This window comes from Mustela erminea, chromosome 3 (genome assembly GCF_009829155.1).
Source record: "Mustela erminea isolate mMusErm1 chromosome 3, mMusErm1.Pri, whole genome shotgun sequence".
Classification (NCBI taxonomy): Eukaryota; Metazoa; Chordata; class Mammalia; order Carnivora; family Mustelidae; genus Mustela; species Mustela erminea.
The window spans coordinates 63,803,671-63,816,646 of record NC_045616.1 but is presented as its reverse complement, the minus strand read 5'-3'; the positions used below and the strand labels follow the sequence as shown (position 1 = coordinate 63,816,646).

General features: G+C 36.2%; 1 protein-coding gene across 1 annotated transcript in view; it reads right to left on the bottom strand.

The window, feature by feature from the left end:
• Nucleotides 1-12,976, bottom strand: part of ANKRD31 (ankyrin repeat domain 31) — a 148,545-nt gene that overhangs the window by 88,463 nt on the left and 47,106 nt on the right. Inside the window, exons 11-12 of the mRNA XM_032335946.1 lie at nt 8,630-8,785; nt 845-987 (exon numbers count right to left, since the gene is read on the bottom strand). Of these exons, the coding sequence (XP_032191837.1) occupies nt 845-987; nt 8,630-8,785 (299 nt within the window). The remainder of the gene's footprint in view (nt 1-844; nt 988-8,629; nt 8,786-12,976) is intronic.

The window sequence follows — 12,976 nt, the reverse complement described above, 5'->3', positions numbered from 1 at the left end:
ACTATTTCACATTAGAAAGGGATATGCTCTATCTGTCTATGCTTGTGGCTCCCGGCAGCCATCTCCAACTCTACCTGTCAGGCATTTCTTCTGGAAGTATGTAGAACATAACTTGCTGAGCCCAGCTAATTAGCTCCCTTTCCTACTCCAGGAGTCTGAACCCAGAGGAAACTTACAATACCCAAAATAAATAACAGGATATTTTTAGCAAGTGCCTCAGTCCTATAGTGTAGTGCCTAGACCAGAAAAATGTCTAGGAGGCTCAGAGCCTGTATGTGTATTTGCTGGGATCAATCATCTGAAATAAACTGTATGTGCTAGGATCAATCATCTTAACTGCAGCTACTATTAACCAATTTGTATGGAACTATATAGTATTTTGATATTTTAACCACTGGTACATCTATGCTAGTATATATATATATATATATGCTGGCAGATCATTAAACCCAAGAGATTCAGGTTTTATGTGGTCTCTGAAAGTGACAATTAGTGCCCATAAAGCTGTATGCCTCCTATCAGGACTGGACATCACTGTGTAACAATCTACAAGTAAGAAACTTCATGATAAAACCTTTAAAGCACCTTATCGAAGAGTCTTAAAGATGCTTAATTTTAAAAAGATTATGTATAACCAAAACATGATCTGTACTTATTAAAAGTAACATGTTAAATGGCATCTACCATATTAGGAACAACAAATCATCACATAGTACTATTATTACATAGTCCGAGTATCCACTAGCAGAATGAACTAAAACTGAATTCCTAAAACTGAAGTTCCAGAGATTTTTAATACTTGCAGAATATAGTATTTGCTTTGCAAACAAAAGCATCACAGTACCTTATAATGTCCATTTATGACAGCATCATGTAGGGGAGTGATCTGGTACATTCCTTTGATATTTACATCTGCTCCACCTTTTAATAGTTCACTTACTGTCTGATAAAATCCTCCCACACTAGCTTCATGAAGGGCTGTCCAACCTATTATACAAGAAGGAAATGGAATTTGTTTATGTTTGCTATCTTAATGTTTAGTGCTTGCCCTTTAAATAAAAACTCTATGTTGTTTCTTTAAAAATATTTTGATTATATGAGACAAGATAATCTTACCATGAAAACAACTTGTATTATCAGATGAATTCAATAAATCTGAGGAACAAATGAAATTCATAGCCCCAAATTAATTATGAAGAAATACATAAATAAGTAAATTGTGAAATTCAATTATGAAAAACTCAATTGTGAAAAATATAGAAAGAAGTAAAAAAATTTTTTTAAAGAAGTAAAATATTTGAAACTATTCCTGCCCTCCTCAAATAAAAAGGCTGTAAAGGAGTCATTATTAGCTCACAGAGAATGCCAGCTGCAGGCTACTTTTCTGCAGAAAAGGTGGGGGGAACTATTTATAGCTCAAGGTACTTCCATTAAAGTAACCTAGCTCGTAGGAATACACAGAAGTCACTTCAAAAACATACATTTCTTTTCTCATTTGTTTTTTCTAAGATTTTATTTATTTATTTGACAGAAACGGAGACAACAGGAGAAGGAACACAAGCAGGGGGAGTAGGAGAGGGAGAGGGGGAGGCAGACTTCCTACTGAGCAGGGACCCCAGGATTATGACCTGAGCCAAAGGCAGCCACTTAACCAAATGAGCCACCCAGGCATCCCTCTTTTCTCCTTATTTGTGAAAAGCTATTTATAGTAAATTTTTTTTTAAGTTTTTATTTATTTATTTGAGAGACAGAGCGTAGAGAGAGGCAGAGTGAGAAGAGAGGGACAAGGAGACGCCACACTGAGCACAGAGCCAGATGTGGGGCTTGATCTCAGGACCCTGAGATCATGACCTGAGCTGAAACCAAGAATTGGATGCTTAACTGTCTGAGCCACCCAGGCATCCCTATTTACAGCAATTCTAATACCAACTGTTTTAAGAAAACCAGTCACACAGAAAAGTATCCTTTATCTTTGTTAGCAAGAGACAAAGGCATAAGTTATATTTATTAAATTCCAATAAATCATAGGATTAATGAAAGAAAACCTAAATGCTGCATTTTATTTTTATTTTTTTTTTAAAGATTTTATTTATTTATTTGACAGAGAGAAATCACAAGTAGATGGAGAGGCAGGCAGAGAGAGAGAGAGAGGGAAGCAGGCTCCCTGCCGAGCAGAGAGCCCGATGCGGGACTCGATCCCAGGACCCTGAGATCATGACCTGAGCCGAAGGCAGCGGCTTAACCCACTGAGCCACCCAGGCGCCCTAAATGCTGCATTTTAAAAGCATATTTCACTAACTCCTTCCAGAACCTTCTCCATAAACCGGGGTTCTTTAACTCAGTACTAACATTTTGGGGTGGATAATTCTTTGTGGTTCTGAGCATTTTATTAGATGCCAATAACACCCCATCCCCATTCCAGTTGTAACAACTAAAAATGATTCCAGTAACTGCCAAATGTCCCCTGAAAGGTGGTATCACTCCAGTTAAGACCCATTGTTATAAAATGTTACAGAAGCAGTTTCTCCTATATTATTAATTAGAAAGCTTTGAGGAAGAAATGAAAAGTATCAAAAATGGTAAATATATAGTTAATACAAGTTTTTTTCTCTATAAATTTCCTTAAAATGCATGTGACTATTTAAATTGAATATTATACACTATATTTTGGTGTTATTTATGTATACAGATGTGTTATATATCTATACATAACACACACAAAAGGGAGACATGTTCAATGTTTTTACATTTTATAGAAATATTAACATACTAACTCTAAAAAAGACTGAAACATCAAAGACATATATTGCAATCACCAGAGTAACTACTTCAAAATAATGCAAGGACAAAGCTGGGGGAATGTGCACAAGAAACAATTAGTAAAATTGTAGTTCTCAATCTAATCTCTTATATGAAATGAAAATTGATTATTCACCCCAATTAAAAGGCAGAGATTGTCAGAATGGATAAAGAAGCTGTCTTTAAGAAATATGCTGTCTATAAGAAATAAATTTTATTTATTAAAGATTTTATTTATTTGAGAAAGAGTAAGAGAGAGAAAGCCTCATTTTTAAACTTAAGAAGCTAGATAAAGAAAAAAATTAACCCAAAATAAGCAGAGGTCAAAAGAAGCAGAAATTAATAGCATTTAATACAGATAAGAGAGAAAAATTTAAAGCCAGATGTTAGTTCTTTGGGAAAAAAAAAAGCAATAAAATTGATAATCTTCTAGCTTAAACTACTTTAGGAAGGAAAGAAAAACAAAAAGAGAAAGGAAAGAAGGAAGAGAGGAAATGAACAATATCAGGAAAGATAAATATCCCTAAAGATCATAGATATTAAAACAATAGGGAAATATTACAAATAACTTTATGACAATAAATTCTATAGCTTAGATAAAAAGGACAAATTCCTTAAGAAAGTACCGCTTAACTAACTGAGCCACTCAGGTGACCCTAAAAAAGTACAGCTTACCAAAACTGACACAAGAACAAACAAACAAAATTAAATTACAGAGAAAGAATTATAGGCTCTCTCTATAGTTTCACTCTAAGTTCTGTCAAACATTTAAGAAAAAACTTCCAGTTTTAAGAAAACTCTTCCAGAAACTAGAAGAGAATACTTCTTAACTCATTTTATGAAGTCTACATAATGTTGATACCATACCAAAATCATTACAACAAAAATTATGAACCAGTATTACCCATGAATATAGGTTACATAAATATCCTTAACAAAATATTAGCAAATCCTGATCCCAAACCAGACAAAAGCATTACAACAACAACAAATTACAGACTAGTATGACTCATGATCATACATGCAAAAATCCTTAACAAAATAGTAGCATAATGTATCTAACAATATGTAAGAGCATGATTTATTATGACCCAGGATCCATTCCTGATAAAAAAAATACTCAAGAAATTAGGAATGGATTCCTCAATATAAAGAGCAGCTATAAAACCTACAGCTAACCTCATGATTAATGTTGAAATACTGAAAAGGCGAAACTACCAGAAATAGTGAAAAATATCAGAGAAATATCAGAACAATAGTGGCTTCTAGAGAGTGGTGATGGGGAATGACTGGAAAGAGGCCTGAGGGAAATTTGTGGAATGTTGGTAATATTCTATCTTGATAGAGGTTTGGGTTACATAGGTGAATATATCTGTCAAAATTCATCAAATAGCACATTTAAGATCTGTATTTTACAGTATGAAAATTTTACTTTTCAAAAAGAAAAAAAGACTATTGAACTCTAGCTCAACATTAATGTTGAGCTGTCCTGTGGTAAAATGCACTAACTTTCTTTGAAATCTGCCCCCTGATTCCTGGCACAGAGCTCCTAAACTCTAATAAACAGGGGTGCTAGGACAGATTTCTGTTCTAGTATTTGGTCTCTCACCCAAGCTTCTCATAGAGAACCCCCAAGACCTTTGCAATTTCATAAGTGATAAAAGTATATGACACAGGGGTCCTAGATTCCTTGCTATTCCCTGGGTTACAGAAGTATCTTTTGTCTTAATGAGGCAACTTTTGTAGGGCTCCTGGATGGGGGCTGGTCATAAGAAGGACCAAGTCATGATCAGAAACTTGTAAGTTTCAGCTCCACATCCCCTTCTCTCCTGCCCTGCCTTCATGATGAAGCCTTCATAAAAATCCCCAAACTCTGGGTTCAGAGAACTTTTCCAGGTTGGTCAACACATCTACATGCTAGGAAGGTAACATATTCCAATTCCCAAGGGATAGAAGCTCCTGTGCTCAGGACCCTCCCAGGCCTGATTCTGTATCTTCATCTGGGCATTCATCTGTATCCTTTGTCTTATCCTTTATTATATAATAAACTTATATGGTAAACGTGTTTCCCTAAGCTCTGTTAACTATTTTAGGAAAAGATCAATTTTGAGGAAAGGATCATGGGAACCTCCAATTTGTAGCCAAGTTGAACAAAAATTGTGGGTAATCCAGGGACCTACTACTTGTGACTGGCATCTGAAGTTGAAGTGGGGGTGGCTGACTGATCCCTTAACCTGTGTGTTCTGTACTAAATTTGGGTTAGTGTCAGAAATGAACTAAATTGCAGGACACCCAGGTGGTGTTGGAGAATTGCTTGATGTGTCAAAAATCCCATACATATGGTATCAGAAGTGTTATGAATGTAAGTAGAGGAGAAATACATGAATATTTTCCTTGATAGTAAGTACGCAATAAAAATAAGTACATAGAATCTAGGTACGGGGTTTCTGGAAGCTTAATGTGGAATTCTTTTAACTTTTCAGTATGCTTGAAATTTTCCATAATGTTACAAGAAATTTCAAATGAATTGAACTTCACATGATGTGAACTTTTGAAACATAACCACTTAAGGACAACCTGTTTTATTTTTTTATTCATTTGAGAGAGAGAGAGAGAGAGTGCACATGCAAGCGGGGAGAGCATCAGAGGGAGAAGCAGACTCTCTGCTGAGCTGAGAGCCCGATGTAGGGCTTGATCCCAGGGCCTGGAGGTATGACCGGAGCTGAAGGCAGACGTCCAACCATCTGAGACACCCAGGAACCCCAGGAACTACCTATTTTTAAAAACAGAATATAAAAATTATCTCCCTCTAATAGTATTTGATAAAAAGTGTGAATTCATTTAGGTTTCAGGACCTGTAGAAATTTATCAATGTGTTTACTGGTTAACCTGATTATCTGCCCCAGTCTAGCATGAAAAATGAAATATAAGAAATCCAAAAGTTATTAGCTTTGGAATGTAGATGATGAATTTCCTCCTAGGAAACTTCCTTTCCTTATTTAGGCTTTGCTTAAGCTAAAATAAAAATTAGTTTCCTAAAATGGAAAAAAACAGGGCGCCTGGGTGGCTCAGTTGTTAAGCGTCTGTCTGCCTTCTGCTCAGGTCATGATCCCAGGGTCCTGGGATCCAGCCCAGTGTCAGGCTCCCTGCTCTTCAGAAGGCCTGCTTCTCCCTCTCCCACTCCCCCTGCTTGTGTTCCCTCTCTCACTGTGTCTCTCTCAGTCAAATAAATAAAACTTTAAAAAGAACAATTTTTTTCTTTTTGAAAATTTAACCATCTTAAAGGAAATCTCTCCAAAGCTTTGTTAAGATAATAAATTTCCCAGAAAGAAAAAATAACAAATTTTAAATAAAGATCATAAAAGCAACATGGATGGGACTGAAAGAGATTATGCTGAGTGAAATAAGTCAAGCAGAGAGTCAATTATCATATGGTTTCACTTATTTGTGGAGCATAACAAATAGCATGGAGGACATGGAGAGTTAGAGAGGAGAAGGGAGTTGGGGGAAATTGGAAGCGGAGGTGAACCATGAGAGACTATGGACTCTGAAAAACAATCTGAGGGCTTTGAAGGAGCGGGGGTGTGGGAGGTTGGGGTACCAGGTGGTGGGTATTATAGAGGGCACGGACTGCATGGAGCACTGGGTGTGGTGCAAAAATAATGAATACTGTTATGCTGAAAATAAAAAATAAATTAAAAAATTAAAAAAAAAACATATTCCTTATAGGCTCTAACATAGCAATTGTTAACACCCACAGAGGTGTAAGTGCATGTTTTCCTGTGTTATACAGTCCTCAACAATGTGGCCTCTCATTTTTATGTTTTTATCTGTCTCTTGCCTTGCTGTTAAGCTTCTTGCTATTATCAATATCTTGGACTGTGCCAGCCTTTCCTTTCAGTTCTAATGTGCCACAGATTTAGGAGTCAGATAGAATTCTTTGTAAAATAATGCTCAAGGCATTGGTTTGAGAGGGTTTTAGCAAAGAAGCTTTATGAGATCTGTTTTTGGGTATTCAGTTTCTTCAGCCTACTTTCTGGTTTCACTCTTGTTTTTGATAGGTAAAGAACAATTGCATTGTTTTGCTTTTTTTTTTTTAATCAAAGACAAAGAGATCATAAAATGTAAATGAGGACTTACAATGCAAATGTTACCTATGACAAGACCATAGGTCTGTTATTATAACATCTTATTAATTTCTCAAAAGGCACTTACCCTTTCTTGGACTGTACCACAGAATACAGCCAAACTTTTCTAGTATACATATCTTTCTGTTTTTACAATATCTGGCATATGGGGCATACTGTAAAATCTGACTACAGTGAACTGGTATATTACATGAAGGTCATATATCTCTTACCAGTAGTTCCTGAACTTCACTGAGAATACAAATCATCTGAGGAAATATGTTAAAATGCGGATTTCAAGGTTTCAACCTACAGATTTCAAAGATTTTATTTATTTATTTGACAGAGAGCATTAACCTACAGATTTTAATTGTGAGACTGTGTGTATGTATGTGTGTGTGTGTGTGTGCATGTGTGTTTTGGAGGGTGAAATAAACATTTTAAACAAATTGCATTTTAAACAAACATTGCAGGTGACTCTGATGAAAATGGTTGTAGTCAAGTCTTTAAAAACAGTACCCTCTGCAATTTTATAAGATGGAATAGCCAGATATAAAGATCAGAGCTAAGATGCCAAGTGAGAAGGAAAAGTAGAGAACAGGAGAGTTCAAAAAGACAGGAAAGTATGTTAAGGATAAAGAATTCATTAGGATCACAGAAGTATCTGGGGCAGTGAGGAGAACGTGCACAATAAATGACTGAAGACAAGCAGAGAAGAGACACCAAGGATGTTAACAATGGCACAGAAAAGGGCTAATGAAAAGAAATATGTTATGAGATTCTTGAGAAGTCCATAAAGTAAAGTTAGAGCTACTACTGAACTTAAGGAGCAGATAGAGACAAATAGCAAATACCACACATTTTGTAAGGAAGCAAGTGCTCTGGTTAGCAAGTGACGTAGGTGGTTCACTTGGGTATGGGATTTAGAGTAACATCCTGTTAAAACCCTGATTATCATATAAATCCAGGCTTTGCTAAAGTAAGTGTAATCACCTGTTTGTCCATGGACTATCCTGTTCATCCCTGTGCATCATAAGACTTTTCACACTGTTTCATAAACTGAAAAAGTCTAGAAACACTAGTAAAATTATGGATACATAAAGGCACTACCCAGAGTAGCCTAGTGTTGCTAAGTGCCTTGTACTTAAGTGTCCTTAAGGAATCTTTCTTGTCCAGGAGAATAAGACAATTGAAAAAGACAATACCAGAGATCCAGCCTTGCAGAAAGAATGTTCTGAGCTCCCTGTCCCACCCCTTCTACCTTGTACTCTGTTCTCTCCATATCCCTGGCCATTGGTCCTGCTGTACATCTACCATGTTATCTTGGTATCCCCCATAGCTCACCATACCATCAGCTTCTTTCAGCTTTTGAGCTCACTTCTCTTCCATTGAAAGTTGAGTCTCACAGTAACAATGCCCATGCAAAGCCAGCAAGTCAGCCACAGGAACAGCATCATTCTGTGGAAGGCCACTGCACCTGGCCCAGCTGGTAGGCCTTGGGCAGGCATAATCTTTGAAGGTGAAATACAATGTCCTTCTCCCTCCCTCCTCATCTTACCACTTTCCTGGGAGAAGATGGTGACCTGGAAGCTTTCTGTTTGAGACTTGCCTTACACCCACCCACATTGTCATACTTTCATAGGAGTGACTAAGGAGAAACTACACACCACTCTCAAGATAATTGTGTGGTAACCCCAACTTACCAGCATAACTTGGCTGATTAACACTTCCTCCTTTCATTATATAATGACGAACAAGATCAATGTCATTATGCAGAGCAGCCTGATATAGTAAGTTCTCTCCAAAGATGTTTCTACGGTTAATGCTAGACAGAGATATTTCATTCCTCTTCATTTTTTCTGAAAGGAGGGGATAAACAAAAGAGAACAAAAAGTAATAATCCCTTTTTGAAAACCAGGAAGAATACAGGTAATAGAGTGAATCCAGTCAACATTCTGGAATTGTATTATAAGAGTACTTCATCCATAAACCCAACTATAATGTTATCTACATGCAAAAAGATAAAAGGAAAAATGTCATTAGTTTGAAAATACTTGCAGTATATTATAAATCATGTAAGCAGTTTATGTTTATTGAAGTCCCATGAAAGTGCATACATGAGAAGACTAACAGATTACCTTCTTAAAAGTTCTGGTGAAAATGATTATTTAAATCTAGAATTAGATTGTCATTAAACCCAACAAGATACTATAGTGCCAAAATGTGATACAACACCATGAGGAGAAAATCTCAGACATACACAAGGAAGATACAGAAATTAAACACAATGAGGCCAGTAAAGGAAATGTTAAATTTCTTTCTTTGTTACAAATAGTTGTTCCAAAATTAAATAAAGATACATGATCTTGATCTGTATAATAGTTTTATTTCCTAATCCAGGTAATAGACAATTAAAATAGATTCCCAGGTTGTACATATCAGGTATTGTTTCTTCACTGTCTCTCCTAAAATACTGATACTCAAAATCCTGTCAATTTTGATGGATACTAGTTCATTTGGTTTTCCTGAATTTCAGAATAACTCTAATGATAGCTTTTATAATTTTGATCTAGCTAATCTGCTCCATCCTAAAATCTCACAAAAGTAACTGAGTACAGCAGCACATTAAAAAAAAAAAAGATATTTATTTATTTATTTAACAGAGAGACAGAGATCACAAGTAGGTGGAGAGGCAGGCAGAAAGAGAAGAGGAAGCAGGCTCTCCATTGAGCAGAGAGCCCGATGAGAGGCTCAATCCCAGGACCCGAGGATCATGACCTGAGCCAAAAGCAGAGGCTTAACCCACTGAGCCACCCAGGCATCCCAGCAGCACACTTTTTAACGGATCACAATTTATCTGCTTTGTCTTTATTAGATTCCCTCCATTCAGTTCCACTGAAAAATAAACCAACTTCTGAACATTTGATCCTATCTTGTCCCACTCAAAACTACAAAGCATTCTGCTCCTACCAGATAAACTGTATTTACCAAAACAAAAGTAGTCTTTACTTCAAGATCTGTTTTTGCCAGTTGTACTTGCTAGTTATGTAATTTATTAAAAATAACAAATTAAGAATACAAAATTTTTCAATGAAAACGAAGATGGAGAAGACATTCACTTCCAATCACAACTTAATAATTGCCATGACTTTCCCTTCCATTTCAAACAACTAAAAAAACTAGACAAAATATATAGATTAAAAAAAAAAAAAAACCTATATTAAGACACTGGAAAACAGGCAATTCAGATCTATGACTCCTTCCAGAGAAGGGAAACAACAGACTGAGCTGTCTGGAGGCACTTTCCAGAATATAGAACAAGCATAGCAAGGTGAAGCTTCTGAGCTGAGGAAATAAATTTAAGTTTCAGGAGGCTAGGGTGATTAGATTTTGCACAGTAGGATACCAGATATGAGGGAATAGAGAACAGGTACCAGAAATCTACAAAAGGGACTCCTTTATCACTTTCTATATACTACAGTGCTCATACACAGGTTGAGGCTTCATGAGGCTGGGTAAGAACAACTACCCAAGAACTACAAAACAACAATCCTGAGAGATCACACCAGCGGGGAAACATGTACATTCCTGAAAGCCGGAGAAGAGTGACCTTGGTAACAACGAGAGCATTAGTAGAGATGCTTAACAGGTCATGTCTTAGTAGAAGGGGCTAAACTAGCTGTAAAACCTACACCAAACCTGCCTAATAAGGTTTTATAAAAAGTTTTGAAAGGATCAATCTGATCTTCAAGTAACTTGGGCAAAAACAAAATACAGTATTTTTAGAATATATAGAGACATTCAATAACATTTTGTTGCATATGGATATCTAATTATTCTTCTCCACAAAAAGCCTTGTGCCTCTGTCAAAACTCAGGATTTATTTCGGAACTCAGTACATTACATTACATTGATCTGTTTCCCTATCTTGATGGAAATGTCATGCTATTTTGATTACTATAGCCATATCATTTTTTTGGTTTTGTTTTGGGAGAGAAAGAGAATGTGCACATGTGAATGGGCAAAGGGAGAAGGGACAGGGGTAGAGGGAGAGAGAGAATCCCAAGCAGGCTCTACATCAAACACAGCCATCTCAACAACCCTGAGATCATGCATGACCTGAATTGAAATCAAGAGTCAGATGCATAACCAACTGAGCCACCCAGGAGTGTCCAGAATAAATCCCTTAAGTAGAATTGCCAATTCAAGAATTGTGACTTAAAAGTTTGAAGAATGTAAATAAACTGCCCAGTGAAAAGACTGAACAGGGACACTTGGGTGGCTCAGTCAGTTAAGTGTCTCAGTCTTAGTTTCAACTCAGGTCATGATCTCAGGGTCTGGAGATTGAGCTCTGCATCGGGCTTCGTGCTCAGTGCAGAGTCTGCTTGTCCCTCTCCTTCTGGTCTTCCCCCTATTTTCTCCATGTTGAATAAATTAAAAAAATCTTTAAAAAATAAGACTGAATAAACTTACAGTATTACCAAGAAAATAAGAGAATGCTTACTTTTTCCATATTATTACCACTAGGAATTCTCAAATGTTTAAACATTTGACATTCTCTTAGTGAAAACTGTACTTCCTAATTTACATTTTTTAAATCATAAATGAGATGCTAATCCTTTCAATTATTTTTTTTAAGATTTTATTTATTTATTTATTTATTTATTTGAGAGAGAGAGAGTGTGTGCATGCCAGCAGGGGGAGGGGCAGAGGGAGAAGGAATGAGTGGCAGAGAATCTCAAGCAGACTCGGAGTTGAGCAAGGAGCCTGATGCAGGGCTGGATCTCAACACCCTGAGATCATGACCTTAGGCAAAACCAAGAGTCAGATGCTTAACTGACTGAGCCAACTAGGTGCTTATATTATATATAAGTTATTTATATATATGTATATTTTTTCCCCTGTGAACTGCTTGTTCGTGTTCCCTACTCCTTTTTCTCTATCTTTATTGTTTTCTAAGAGCTCTGTGCATGTTAATGCAATTAACCCCTGCTATGTGTTATTAATATTTCTTCTGTGTTCAATGTTTGATTTTCTTTAGGGTATTTTCCATGCAATCTTTTTAAAAATATGTGTAGTCAATTTTATCATTCTTTTCTCTCCTGGCTTCTGGGTTTGTCACTCTTTAAGAAGGTTTTTCCTCCTCAGAGATTACAAATATAAATCATTTATGTTTTCTTTTCTTTTTTTTTTTTTTTTAAAGATTTTATTTATTTATTTGAGAGAGAAACAGTGAGAGAGAGCATGAGCGAGGAGAAGGTCAGAGAGCGAAGCAGACTCCCCATGGAGCTGGGAGCCTGATGCGGGACTCGATCCCGGGACTCCGGGATCATGACCTGAGCCGAAGGCAGTCGTCCAACCAACTGAGCCACCCAGGCATCCCCATTTATGTTTTCTTCTAGTATTTTTTTTTCAGTTAGTCTTTGGCCAAAATGGAATTAAATTTAGTATATGGAATGTTATAGATATCCATCCAAAATTTGTTTATGTTTTTACTATTTACTGCTTGGTCCTTTTTTTGCTACCAATTTGAGATGCCATCTTTATTATATACCTTCCCCCAAATTCACACTGTATCAGGCTTCTACATTTAAACTCAATTCTGTTTCATCAATTTATTTGTCTATTCCTGTGCCTGTACCCAATTATTTTAATCTATATGGCTTTCTAATTGCTTTCATATTATGTACAGCAGGTTCTTGTCTCTCCAGTCTCCCTGTGCTTTTATTTTTCAGAATTTTCTAGGCTAGTCTTTCATGTTTAGTATCATTTTATAACATTCTCATAATTAATCTCCAGCTTTATAAAGCAAAACAAAACAAAACAATTAGCAAATAAACAAAAATCTGTTTTTGATTGAGCTCTCACACATTTATAGAGTAATTTCAATTAGGGAGATAAATTTCTTACATGAATATTTATGGTCAAGAGTAAGATTCTTCTTTCTATTTATTCAAGTCTCTCTCTTTTTTTTTAAAGTCCCTCAGTGGAATCTTCAACTCTTTTCTTATAGGCAAGGCACATTTCTTATTAGGTGTAGAGCAGGTATT